Source organism: Hemitrygon akajei, chromosome 31 (assembly GCF_048418815.1).
Source record: "Hemitrygon akajei chromosome 31, sHemAka1.3, whole genome shotgun sequence".
Lineage (NCBI taxonomy): Eukaryota > Metazoa > Chordata > Chondrichthyes > Myliobatiformes > Dasyatidae > Hemitrygon > Hemitrygon akajei.
Genome location: NC_133154.1, coordinates 26,302,542 through 26,316,891, shown reverse-complemented (window position 1 = coordinate 26,316,891; position 14,350 = coordinate 26,302,542). Strand labels below are relative to the sequence as shown.

General features: G+C 39.9%; 1 protein-coding gene across 2 annotated transcripts in view; it reads right to left on the bottom strand.

Moving 5' to 3' along the window:
- The window catches only part of LOC140719431 (kinesin-like protein KIF18B), a 123,743-nt gene that overhangs the window by 68,917 nt on the left and 40,476 nt on the right, over positions 1 to 14,350 (bottom strand). For both annotated transcript variants that reach the window (XM_073034098.1, XM_073034099.1), the window contains 6 exons: positions 13,195 to 13,352; positions 8,709 to 8,813; positions 4,834 to 4,944; positions 3,980 to 4,177; positions 2,874 to 3,050; positions 367 to 441 (listed from right to left, as the gene is read on the bottom strand). In XM_073034098.1, coding sequence (XP_072890199.1) covers positions 367 to 441; positions 2,874 to 3,050; positions 3,980 to 4,177; positions 4,834 to 4,944; positions 8,709 to 8,813; positions 13,195 to 13,352 — 824 coding nt within the window. The remainder of the gene's footprint in view (positions 1 to 366; positions 442 to 2,873; positions 3,051 to 3,979; positions 4,178 to 4,833; positions 4,945 to 8,708; positions 8,814 to 13,194; positions 13,353 to 14,350) is intronic.

Sequence of the window (14,350 nt, the reverse complement as noted above, 5' to 3'; positions counted from 1 at the left end):
CCCTCCCACGTAGCCTTCCATCTTACTATCATCCAGGTGCCTATCTAGGAGTCTCTTAAGTGTCCTTAACATATCTGTCTCTACCACCACCACAACAGGGTGTTCCATACATGCATCACTCTGTTGCAAAGAACTCATGATAACCAAGCTCTGCCTCATTGCTACCTTTTCTTTTAAACACTATATTAACACCTTTACATTCTATGGTAATAGTCCATGACTCAGGCAAAAAGATTCAGGCTTTTGTCTCACTGCTGACCAGTTCCAGATAGGAATCTTCTGACAACCAGATTCTGAACTGTTCAGCCCACAATGAAGCGCCCAACTTAGAGCTCAGTAGAAGATTAAATAAGTCAAAGTACTTGCCTCTCTCCGAAGTTCCTCGCATATGGCTGCATACTTGCTTATATGACAGTCCAAACTCACAATATTACTCTTCAGCTGCAACAGAAAAAAGATCAGTCTGTACATAAAACTGCTTTATCCTCCTACAACGGGTGATCAGTATTAAACACAGAAACTTTGCAGAATTCACAGCAGAAGATCTAAACAGAAAGTTATCAATGTCTAAAACTGAATTCTCACTCTATTCCATGTTGAAATAATCAAATTTAAGCAGAAAAATAAAAACAAGTGTACAAACAGATTAAGTAAAACCAGAAAAGCACTTGGAGTGTCTCTCTTTTCTTTAATTCGCTTTCAATTTGCAAAAATTATGATTTGTCTTCAGGAGCAGGTCAGATTAAATAGATGCCAAATTGCTTCAGTATTCATGCAGAAGGATGTTTTACAAATCACAAGTATAAACACTAGATTTTATGACTGAAAATGGAGTTACTTATTCAATCACGGTAAATTACTGCTCTGAAAATAAGGAACGCCTTATTCTGCTTGGCATTCAGCAAGTTAATGGAACAGAAAGCTGGGGATTAAAACATTTTTTTTGTGCTTCTCTGTACATAGGGAACATCAGGTGCATTGCATATCACGCACGCCTCAGGTTAGCAGTTAAGCTGATGGACCTTTACAATGGAGTTCAACCCTAACTTCATTAAAGCATGTCTCAACTGCACCAACATATTTCCCATTCCCGGTAACTCACTCATGAGATCTCTCACAAAAATGCCTCAAGGAATTTCTTGCTTCATTTTTTGTTTCATATTTGTTTTCTTTTATTTCCACGGATGCAGCCCAGTATTTAGACAAACATTCGGCTGTTGCAGAGCTCAGTCAGAAAGTGGTCAGGTTGCTCCCTTAGAGGAAGAAAAGACAGCACCACTCTGTTCTGATCTGCACGGTCGTGTGGAATTTCACATAAAACAGTACAGCACAGGAACAGGCCCTTTGACACAAGATGTCTCTGCTGATCACGACGTCAAATTAAAATAATCCCATCTGTCTGCATATGGTCTGTATCCCTCCATTGTCTGCTTTTTCATGTGTTGGTCTAAATTCATTTTAAACGTTACTGTCGCATCTGCTTCCACCACCTCCCTCAGCATCTTGATCAAGGCACCTACCATTCCCTGTAAATAAAAACGTCCCCCACAAATCTTCTTTAAACTTTTCTTCTCTCACCTTAAGTCTATGCTCTCTAATAGCTGACATTTGCACCTGGGGAAGAAGACACTATTTACCCCTTCTATGCTTTTCATAATTTTATATGCTTTGTTCCTCGGCTTCCAATGCTCCAGAGAAAACCGTCCAAGTTTGTCCAACCATTCCTGATAGTTAATACTGAGACAACGTTCTGCTGAACCACTTTTGTACCCTTTCCAAAGCCTCCAGATCCCTTCTGTGATGTGGTGACCAGAAATGCGCACAAGAAAGCAAATGTCACCTAACAATTGTTTCATACAACCTCCATATGACTTCCTGATCCTTAAACTCCACATCCTGACTGATGAAGGCAACTATGCAGTGGGCTTCCTTCACTACCCAATTTTTTTGTGTTGCCACTTTTAAGGAGCTAAATCCTTCTATATATCATTACTCCCATGGGCCTCTGTCATCCACTCTACACTGCCTCTTGCATTTGACCTCTCAAAGTGCAACACCTCACGTCTGTCCACATTAAATTTCATCTGTCATTTCTCTGACATCTCTCCAACTGACCTGCTGAATCCTTTGACAACCTTCCTCATTATCCACAACTCCAACAACTTTGGTATCATCGACATAACACTTAGAACAGTACCATACAGGAACAGGCCCTAAATTAGCAATCACATGCCCATTTAATCCCTTCTGCCAACACAATGTCCACATCCCTCAATTCCTTGCACATTTACGTGCCTATATTAGAGCTTCCCGAATGTTTCTGTCATATTTGACTCCACCACCAACCAGGTAACACATTCCAGGCACCTAACACTCTGTGTAAAAAGCATGCCCTGCATATCTCCTTTGAATTTAACCTCTGTCACCTTAAATGCATGCCTCTGATATTAGACCTTTGCACCTTGGGAAGAAAATACTAGCTGGCTGTTCTGGCTATGCCTCTCAATCTTTCCCTCAGCCTCTGATTCTCTGGAGGAAACATCCCAAGTTTGTCCAACATCTCCATATAAAACATGCCTTCTAATGCATGAATCTCTCCTATACCTTCTTCAAAGCCTTGACATCCTTCCTATAATGGGGCAACCAGAACTGAATCCGCTACTCCAGATGCAGTCTAAATAGAGTTTTGCAAAGCTTTCCATCTCCTGAACTTAGTTCCTGGATTACTAAAAGCAAGTATGCCATATCTGCAGATGAAAACTGTTTGAAAAATCATTGATGTTACTTTTTATGAGCACTATAAGACTGGTCGAAAATAGTAAAACAATAATAATTGTGTTTGTGACATTTTTAGCATTAGGAGATAAACTTACGGAAGATTTGATATCCTTAGCACGATTCGCGTACTTTAAGGTATTATATGTATCTTCATAGCTACTGGATGAAGGGCTCACAGTGGCAATCATCACCGTGTGGCAGTTTCCCCCCAACGAGTCCTTAAGGAGACGGGTTAGCTTGCTATCTCGGTAAGGGATGTGAGATTTTTTACCCTTAGCAGAAATAAAAGAAAACAGCAGCAGTTAGAAACTTCCATAGAACTTTCAATTCAAACTTCTCTGCAAAAGGAATATAATATATTATAAAAGAGGAAACATTCCTTTCAGACTCTCCTTATGGGATGAGAGGCTTGTCCTCACAGTAAATCTAATGAATCACTTTAATGATTTTTATACTTAAAAGCTTACACAAGTTGCATCAGTTCAATTACTACCCAGCCCAAGATTCTTTTTTTTTAATTCTTATTTGGTTTGGCTGACTAGAGACTTCCAGAAGGATTTCAGAACTGTGTTCTGGGAGACACAACATAAAGGCAGCCCTGTGGGAGTACAACAGCCTCTGCTAAATACATAGAAAGTCACACGAACACCAGTGTAATAACATTGGGCTAGTTTTTATTTGATTTTGGTATCTGCATTCATGGAACTACACAAATTAATAAAACTATGAGTGATTTTAGAACACAGTACAGGCCTTTCAGCCCAAGGTGTTGTGCCGACCTTTTAACCTACTCTATGATCAATCTAATCCTTCCCTTCCATGCAGCCCTCCACTTTTCTTTCATCCATATGCCTATCTAAGAGTCTCTTAGATGCCCCTAGTGCCTCTACCACCACCCCAGCAACATACTCCATGTACCCACCACTTTCTTTTTTAAAAATACCTCTCTGATATCACCATACCACCTCTCCCCCTATACTTTCCTTCAATCAGTTTAAAATTTTCAGCAGAACTCTTAAAGAAACACAGATTTCAATGAAAGGAATATCTAGCTTGCCTGTAATTACTCGGCTAAAACAAAAGAAGCCACAGTGATTGCAGAGAAGTAGCAGCTGTGATACAGCTTAATTTGAAGCAGGTTTTGTTTCAAAACAAAATTAGATAGTGCTTTTTTCTTCTCAAAGGGTATAAACTGTCTTACCTTGCTATCTGCCAGTGCATTGATGACATTTCCTAATGCAAGCAGAGAACGGTTTATGTTTGCTCCCTCCCTGAACCGTGCTCCTTGAGCCTTAGTTGCGGTAACTCGCTCTGACCCAGCCAGGTCAATGAGGCACATCTTGGCCACCCGCAAATTCTTGCTGATGCTAGCAATACGATCTTGCTGTTTTACATACACCTATTTTGTAACAACGAAATACATACATGTGAAAAGGTGCTTGATTAAATGTTGCAATCATAGCCCTCGCTTCCTAGACTGTCATTACGAATGCAGTACATTCTAAGAACTGCTTTTGGAATGTGGAAGGAAACTGGAGCACCCAGATATAACCCACACGGGGAAAATGAACAAACTTCTTACAGACGGCAGTTTACACTTGATTTTAAGTCAACACTACATCTTGATAATAATATAATTTTCTTGGTTTCAAATACTTTCACATGCACTATTCTCAAAGTTTTTGCTTCCCCATTTGAGCTTTAGTTCAATAGGCAGAATAAAATTAACCGTCTTCGCTGAAACTTGGTAAATACTGACATTTACCTTGAGGGGACACTTGGCAGCAATACCTCTGGATGCCCCGTGTAACGTGCAAGCTTAGAATAACTCTGCTGTGCAGTAAACCTGAGACTATTTGAATTCACATGGTTTGGTGATGCGAATTGTGAGGTGCAAATGCTGGATTCAGTAACAATCATGAAACAAACGTGTTCCCAATTCCTGTTGTACATGTATACTCCTACAAACTATGTGCTAGGGATGGCATGCAACTTTCAAACATTAATAAAATTAAATTATTTCAGCCCCATGAGTTAGGCCTCAGCAGTTTTGACCTGAAAGACAGCATGGGATCGCGAGGATGTGGCATTAACGTCCGTGGGATGCTGGGTTCTGTTCTGGTTTCCATTTGCCAACATCTCCAAAAGCTCTTTGGCAGTCTTGGGCTGAAGGACAGAGAAAAAAACAACACAAAGTCAATTTCTTAAACTCAGAAAATTAAGTTTCCTTCACATTCACAAAAAGGCACACATTCTGACTTACCAATGAAAAGACCAGAACTTTAGTGTTGTTTGGTGAGATGTTGATCAAGATTGAACAATATTTTATTTAATATATTCTTACATGGGATATGGATGCACTGGGCAGGCCTGTATATGAATGTGCAGTTATTTTTATTGTCAATTAACCATAGACTGAAAGCTGATTCAAAGCTTTAATCTTCTCAATACCTGAAAATGGCCCATTTTGCCAAAAAAGGTAAAAACTGAGAAATATATCCAGGGTGAATCAAAAACAAATGAATGAATAATTAAGTCCCTGTTTTTGTTAAGTGTAACACATGCAAAATGCTTAGGAACTCATCAGGTCAGTTAGCATCTATGAAGAGGAATAAACAACCGACATTTCAAGCCATGACCCTTCAACAGGCTTCACCTGTAGCCTTCTGCTCATCTTCCATCTGCTGTCATGGAAACCTTGAGCTCATCTTGCTCACAACACCCATTCTTGGCCCTTTTAGTGGATGACATTATAAATAGTTCCCTTTTCTAAGGTACTCGCATCTGTTGTTCAAATCCACTGCCTTCAACCCGGCTCAAAAAAGTTTATTTTCAGCCTTTCAATCCAAATTATCACATCGCCCCAATACTGGTCTCTGTTCAGAGTACTCTCAACTCTCAACTCCCTACTATTGTTCCTTTGATTCCATGTTTAAATCACTGTCTCTTTCTGTTTCTGCTGTTGCTTCAAAATTGTCCTGATCAAGTAAATAAAACATCTATGACAATGCTGATGATAAATTTATCTCTTAATTTCTCATCCATATCTTGTTCAGTCAGACTTTCTATGCTGTTCAGTTTTAATTCCATCCCCTCTAGTAGTAACTTCTCTTTCTGTAGATCACCAGGTGGTAAATCCCATGCTCCTTTATCTCCTCAATGGCCATTGTGACACCACATCATCTTACAACACACAGCATCCTATCTCTCAACAGCTCCCAGGGTTTTAAATTGTTTGGAACCAAGGCTTCTATGAGCTCCTATCATCCTAACAATGGATAAATCCTTTCCCAAAAGAATTTATGTAACTTTGTGACAGATATTAGTTTGAAATAAGAAACAGCAAGACACTCTAATACATAGAGTCATAGATCACCACAGCACAGAAACAGGCTCTTTAGCCCATCTAATAATCCATTGCAAAATGGCATTCTGCCTAGTCCCATCCTGGACCATAGCCTTCCATACCCCTCCCATCCAAACTTTTCTTAAATGATGCAATCAAACCCATATCCACCACATCCACTGATGGCTCATTCAGCACTCACACCACTCTCTGAGTGAAGAAGATCTCCCCCTCAGTTTCCCCTTAAATATTTCAATTATCACCCTTAACTTATAACCTCCAGTTCTAGTCTCACAAACTCCAGTGGAAAAAGCTTGCTTGCATTTACCTTATCTATACCCCTCATAATTTTATTTATTTTATATATCTGTATCCCTCTATCAAGACTCTCCTCATTCTCCTATGCCTCGGGGATAAAGTCCTAACCTATTCAAGCTTTCCCTATAACTCAGGTCCTCCAGACCCAGCAACATCCTTGTAAATTTTCTCTGTACTCTTTCAATTTTACTGATATCTATCCTGTAGGTCGGAGACCAGAACTATACACAATACTCCAAAATTGGCCTCACCAACATCTTATTTCATCATCTTGTTTCAACATAACATCTCAACTCCCGTATTCACTAGTCTGATTTATGAAGGCTAATGTTCCAAAAGCTATCTTTGCATGTTAGAGAATTAGTAAGTACTACTAGTATTTGCCTTTCACCCATTCCATCAAGTCAATGATATCAACAATTATAGCATCTTATCTACAATATTAACTGATCAACTATTTCATCAGGTTGACGTGGTATTTTATAAAAGTCCAGATAAACTCTCTTAATAAACTTAAAAACACCAATTTCTCTGATCTATTATAAATAAAGCAACAGTTTAGTAGTTGCTTAAAGGCTTCCTTACGAGCCACAAGTAGGTTTGGATGTTGTGCCTGTCCTCACACAGTGACCAATGGCTACAAGTGAATTTCCTTTTTAATAAAAAAAAATCATTAACCAAATATGGTCATATTTGTGACTTTTATAATTTACTTTAAGCATCATAAGTGACTTGAGTTTCATTTTATTGAATATCTTATGACCCTTAATTTACAAAGTTGCTGAACATCTATATCCTTAAGGGCCATGTTCTACTCAATAAATGGCTGTTTCAATGTAATTAGAACAGTGCCAAAACCTATCTGTTCAACTGGCAAAAGACAAGAAAAAGCAAATACTTATAGCCGAAGTGTAAGAAAAGGCACATTGTTTTACATATTTCAATCACTGAAAAGTCACAACTAGCAGCAGTCTCAGAACACTGAAAGTGGAAGATCCCTGAACATTCGGAAAATGCAATGGAATATTCACAATTTGGAAAAAGAACACTGTTAAAATAAGACCTTAAGACATCAGAGCAGAATTAGGCCATTTGGCCCATTGAGTCTGTTCCGCCATTGATCTTGGCTGATCCATTTCCCCCTCAACCCCATTTTCCTGCTTTCTCCCCATATTGTTTCATGCCCTGGCAAATCAAGAATCTATCCACCTCCACCAATGACCTGACTTCCACAGCTGCCTGTGGCAACAAATTCCACATATTCACCACCCACTGGCTAAATAAATTCCTCTTCATCTCCATTCCAAATGGATGACTCGCTATTCTGACGCTGTGCCCTCTGTTCCTAGATTCCCCCACTATAGGAAACATTGTCTCCACATCCCACTCTATCTAGGCCTTTCAACATTCAACAGGTTTCAATGAGAAACCCCCCCCACTATTCTTCTAAATTCCAGTGTGTACAGGCCCAGAGCCAGAGTCATCAAATGCTCCTCACATGATAAACTTTTCACTCCCAGAATCATTTTTCTGAACCTCCTTTGAACCCTCTCCAATGTCAGCACAAAATAGATAAGGGGCCCAAAATAATTAACAAGCAAGATAGACAAAGGAGAATTATTGGATGTGGTGTACTTGGATTTTCACAAGGCCTTTGACAAGGTCTTACACCTGAGGTTGTTTAACAAGTAAACAGCCATTGGTATTACAGGAAAGATACAAGCCTGGATAAAGTATTGGCTGATTGGCAGGAGGCAATGAGTGGAATGAAGGGAGTCTTTTCCGGTTGGCTGCCAGTGACTAGTGGTGATCCACAGGGGTCTGTGTTGGGACAGTCCCTTCTCACATTATATGTCAATGACTTGGATGACAGAATTGATGGCTTGGTTGCCAAGTTTGCAGACAATACGAAGTTAGATGGAGGGGCAGGTAGTTTTCTCTGTCCTTCCATATTAAGAGCCAGTTCTATCTAACATTATAACCATTATAAGTGAGAGCTCATACTTTGGAAGAATACAAAAAAAGAATGCTAAATTTATATTGTTCTGTAAATTTTGGAAAGCATTGCTTGAAGATGATCCAGCACTGTCTGCAAATAACAAATTATAATTTAAAGATTACATAATGAATTTCATTTTCCCTTAGCCATTAATGGACGTATAACATGGCTTGGTAATAATTACAGTACACCGATGCTATCCAATGGCATAGCAAAGACTATCAGCAATAGAGCATGAATAAACACCACTGGGATTGTGACTCCCACCTGATGGAAGCTTAGTCTCTGAACAACTGTTCCTTTCTGAGGGTCCTCTCTCACAGCCAGCGAGCCTTTAGGTTCAAGCAGGTCATGAATCTGTTCATTGTATACCTGATAATATGGGGAAAAAAATCATTTATACCAAGGTTTAAGAGCTAAAATGGAGGAAAAGTAAAAGTAGCACTAAAATCCATGCTCTCAAAACTTTCAAACAGTTTAAAAATAACCAGATTTATTTGTGATAATTGTTACTACCAAAAATATCAATTGTTATATAAAAATCAGAATTGTTATTAAAATAACAAATAACTGTTATTATTTCATTATATAAACCTATCACCAGAGAAAACTCCTCTACCCTGTTATTCCAAGAGTTGGGGAATCTTCTATATTGAATAGGTTTAAGGTAAGAAAGAGAAATATTTGAAGTGAACCTGCGTGTTTCACACAGAGGCTGGTGTATTTAACAAGATGCTAGCAAAATAAAATGGTAGAGTAGGGAACAATTATGATTCAAATACATCTGCACAGATACTCAGATAGGAAAGCTTTGGATAGATATGGTCAAAATTCGGGCAAATGGTAGGTCAATAGCAGGTAAGCAACTTCAGTAGACAACTTGGTTGACATTAATGGATTTGGCTGAAGAGCCTGTTTCTGTGATGTATCCCTCTATAGCAGTATGTGCGATGGATTCAAACCACTAAGGTAAAAGGCAACTGACAGGCTAAGGCTTTGAGTTGCTGCTAAACTACATCCCAGGTGTTCGTGGGAAGATTAATACACACAAATGCATGAGAGCAGTAATTGCTCTGTGGAATAATTAAAATAAACAGTTATGAAATAAACACGAGGAAATCTGCAGATATTGGAAATTCAAACAACACACACAAAATGCTGGTGGAACACAGCAGGCCAGGCAGCATCTATAGAAGCACTGTTGACGTTTCGGGCTGAGATGCTACCTGGCCTGCTGTGTTCCAGCATTATGTGTGTATTGTTAGTTAAGAAATAAACCTTATTTGCTGTTCTGATTACTGCATTAGAAACTTGTCAATAAGTACTTTGCCAAGAATGCACACGAGCATGAAAACAAATGGGACTGCAGATGCTAGAATCTGGAGCAAAAACAGAATACTGGAAGAACTCAGTGAACAAAATTCATTTGCAGACATTTTGTGTCTCCCCCCCCCCCCCCCCCCCCCCAGGACTGAGAAAGAAGGGGATGGAGAAGGAAAAAGAGGGGATGGGACAGAAGTGGTACGTTGAACTAGATGAGGTCAGGAGGCAGACAGGACATGGAGGAAAGGTGGGAAGGGAATTAGAGGACTAGGGAATTATTAAGAGAATGATCTCCATGGAACACAAAGCTAGGGAGAAGGGAAGATGTGACCAATGGTAAAATCACGTTGGAGTTGGAGGGCAGGAAGTAAGGATGCAGTACCTGTGGAACAAAAGTTCAAAGAGAGGAAAATATAAGTATAGTTAAGTATGATGAGCAGTGTCAATTACAATTAAAGATCAATGTATTCCATTCAACATGGATGAAGTCACTTTAGAAGTCTGAGATAGAATTGGTACAAGGATGTGGTGGATATATAAATCCACTATGTGCCGATTATGAGAAGATGTGAGCACTGTTTCCTTTCCTCACAAAAGTCACTGCAGACCTTTGCTCCATCCACAAAAGCAGGATTTCCCAATGGCCAACTACTTTAATTCTAATTGCCATTCCCATTCGAATAAGTCGGTCCATGGCCTTCTTAACTGCCACAATGAGGCCACTCTCAGGTTGGAGGAGCAACAGCTGATATACTGTCTGGATAGCCTCCAACCCGATGACATGAACATTGATTGCTCCAACCTTTGGTAATTTTTCCCCCTCCCCTAATCTTCAATTCCCCTCTTTGGTGCCCCTGTTACCTTTTCTTTTCCCCACATCTGTCTATTACCTCCCCATGGTGCTCCTCTTCCTTCCCTTTCTCCTATGGTCCACTCTACTCTTCTATTAGATTCCTCTTTCTCCAGCCTTTTGCATTATCTCCCTATTGCCTCCCACCTCCTTGCTTCATATCCACCTGGCTTCATCTATCACATCCTGGCTTGTATTCCTTCCCAATGTTCCCTCTAAGGTGCACAAGCACAAAAGAATTTAAACTGCGCACAGAAGATTGTCACCCTCTACCTCATTGGCATGTTAAGTATATTTCATGATCGCACACAATCACATCTCCTTTTCCAGTTTCTGTTACGGGCAGTGTTGACAAAGTGGAGTTTGTTATGATTTGTCCACAGCTTTTAGAACTGGCTTATTTATACTGTTTTTATTTAAGAAATTATTGATTCACTATGTTGAATTTCAAAGAAGCAAAAGGCATGGCTTATTATCCTTAGAATAAGCTGCAGGTTTACTTTCACTTAAAAATTCAGTGCACACATGTTGTTATCAATCACCGTGCAAAAAATTGCACAACACCAGATTTCCACACACGCTGTTCATTACAAGTTAGAGGGAACATTGCTCCTTCCCTTCCCCACCTTCCTATTCTGGCTTCTTCCCCCTTCCTTCGCAGTTCCAATGAAGTGTCTTGGCCCGAAACATTGACTATTCTCTTCCAAAGATGCAGCCTGATCTGCTAAATCGCTGCAGCTTTTTGTGTGTGTTGTTCTGAATTTCCAACATCTGCAGAATCTCTTGTATTTAAGATTGGATGACACCTTTGCAGGAAACCTCCGTTCAATCCATAGGAGGAACGAGGAGCTTTTGGTTGCCTCATTCTTCAGTCTGATGCCTTACTTCCATTCTAACCACTCTGACATTAGCCAGCATCTCCTCCAGACAGATCCTTTGTGATTTACAAGCCTTCATCAACCTTTCTTAGAAGGCACCATCATCATTCACCTTGTGTCTACCCTATTCCTTTTGGTTCTCTTCACTTCTCCCCTCTCAATCTGAACCGTTTCAATTCCACATTTTTCTAACAGAAGGAGTTAACTCTTTAACTGTTATCTCCCCACAGTGCTGTAAAACCAGAGCATTAACACCAATTGCATTTTGCAGCATTAGTAGCTCCTTTTTGCTTTATGCTTTCTTTGCGAGGTTGGTAAGAACATCATGCACATTTCATGCAGCAGAATACCTGGCACTGTCTAGTGTTTTGGGGTCAGCTGCTCAAGGTATACTCTACAGCACATTATGCTTACACAGTGGTGCTCCATTTATATAAAGCAGGTATGAGGGCTATTTTGGAGGAACTCAGCAGGCTAGGAAGCACTTATGGAAAAGAGTAAACAGTTCATGTTTCAGGCCAAGAGCATTCATTGGCCCGAAACGTTAACTGGTTACTCTTTTCCATATCTGGCTTGCTGAGTTCCTCCAGTATTTGGTATGTGTTGCTTTCGATTTTCAGCATCTGCAGATTTTGTCATGTGAATGAGGACTATTTTTCTCCTTTAGGAGATATATGAGTACAGACTTGGAATACTTTATAAGGTAGTGATCTAAATAAGGGTCCACAAGAACAAAGAACAAACCTTCAGTCATCATCTGAACTGCTGGAAAAAAACTGCTGCCCATTACTTCCAGATATCCTTCTTGTTAGAAAAAATTTGAATGAAAAAAATTAATTCATTCTATTGTGTTCATGTGTTTGATAAAGGCTGCAATCAGAGCCAACAGCTACATTCTGTGTGCTCAGAATTGTTAACGCTTCAATTTGAATGTTGCCATGCAACAACAGTGATGTAATCACTGTTGGAGTCCATGAACTAAGCTGCACTCAAACTGTGGTTCTTCACAGTAATGGGTTCCTACTCTCGGAGATCGCCGAGCAGCCTACATCTCTAGGTGTGGCCTGGAAGATGCGCCCCTTTCAGAGCAGCATTGCAGCCCTGTTCCTTGTCAGTCTTTGCTATAGTCTGCATGGTGGGTGGTGGGGGGGCTGATGCTTTCTGCTGGGGGAGGGGGAGAGTTGATGATTTGCTGCTGCTTGTGCATGGGGGGAGCTATGTTTTTCTGTCATTCATTCTTTGGGGTTTTTCTTCTGTTTCATGGATGTCTGTGAAGAGTAAGAATTCAGGCTGCATACCATATACATTCTTTGATATTAGGTAGATCTATTATACCATTGAATTCATAGTATTTAGATGAGGTATAGAGGGTGACATGAGCAAATCTGCCTCTTAAAATCCAGGGCCCACAAGTCTAAGTAGAGCTCAGGATTCCAGATTGGACATGGAAGTCCAACTTTCTGCTCCAGCTAAGTCCCAAGTCCAGAATATTTACGCTGCACTGGCTGAAACTCCAAGTATTACAAGCTGAAAATCTCCCTGATGAATCTGTACCATTGTTATACAAACATTTGAAGCAAAACTAGCAGATTTGCTTGGAATTTTGATAAAAGAGGAAGCAATCTAATGTTAAACAAGATTGAATAAAACTATGCTACTATACTTAGAATGAACTTTTCAAAACCATCTGCTTTTAACTTGCCTCCAAATATGAGACGGCAACTTCACAAATTTTCTCATCTTTCATTTGTTCAATTCTTTCATAGAGTTCCAGCATTGTGAGATACATCACTCCAGGCTGATCCTCACTGCCCAGCATGGTATGGGTCTTCCCAGACCCTGTAGCACCATAAGCAAAGACTGAAAGAGAACATAGAGAATATAAGAAACTGTTTAATGACAATTGCACAGTGGAAAGCCACTACTCCTCGGTGTCAAAGGTTTTGTGTAAGAATTCAGGAGGAAGATAATTGTGATGAATATTAAATTATGATTCCTCAGATGAATTTCACCTTTACATATTTATAAAACATAGAAAATAAAAGAACAGCCCAGGAACAGGTCATTTGGCCCACCATGTCTATGTCATCATGATGCTACATAAAATTAATCTCTTCTGCCTGCACATGGTCCATATCTGTCTATTCCCTGCCCTTCACATTTCTGTGTAAATACATCTTGGATATTGCTGTTGTATCTGTGTCCATCATCCCCCACGGCAGTGCATTCCACACACTCACTACTTTGTGTAAAAACTTGCATTATAAATCTCTAAACTCTTCCTCTATACTCAATGCTCTGACTGATAAAGGCCAGCGTACTGAACGCTTTCTTCATCCCAGACACCTACTTTAATATCAATTGCAGACCAACTAACCATGCCTTGTAGGTTCTCATTCAACTTGTTTAAATAACGAACAACTAGGTCCCAGCACTGATACCTGAGGCACACCACTGCATAGGTTTCCAGCTGAGTTAGATATTAAGTTAGATAGAAAGTCAGATATGGCCCTTGTGGCTAAAGGGATCAGGGGGTATGGAGAGAAAGCAGGTACAGGGTTCTGAGTTGGATGATCAGCCATGATCATACTGAATGGCGGTGCAGGCTCGAAGGGCTAAATGGTCTACTCCTGCACCTATTTTCTATGTTTCTGAAAAACTAGAACCATTGTCATATGCTTCCTACCATTGAACCAATTATGAATCCGGTTACTTAGCTCTTCTAGCATATCATATCATTGTCAAAGACCCACAGACAACTGTTCTACTATTATACATCCTCTTGGCTACCTCTACAAAATACTGCACTTGGAGTGCTGTGTGCAATTCTAGTCACCCCTTTACAGAAAGGATGTGGA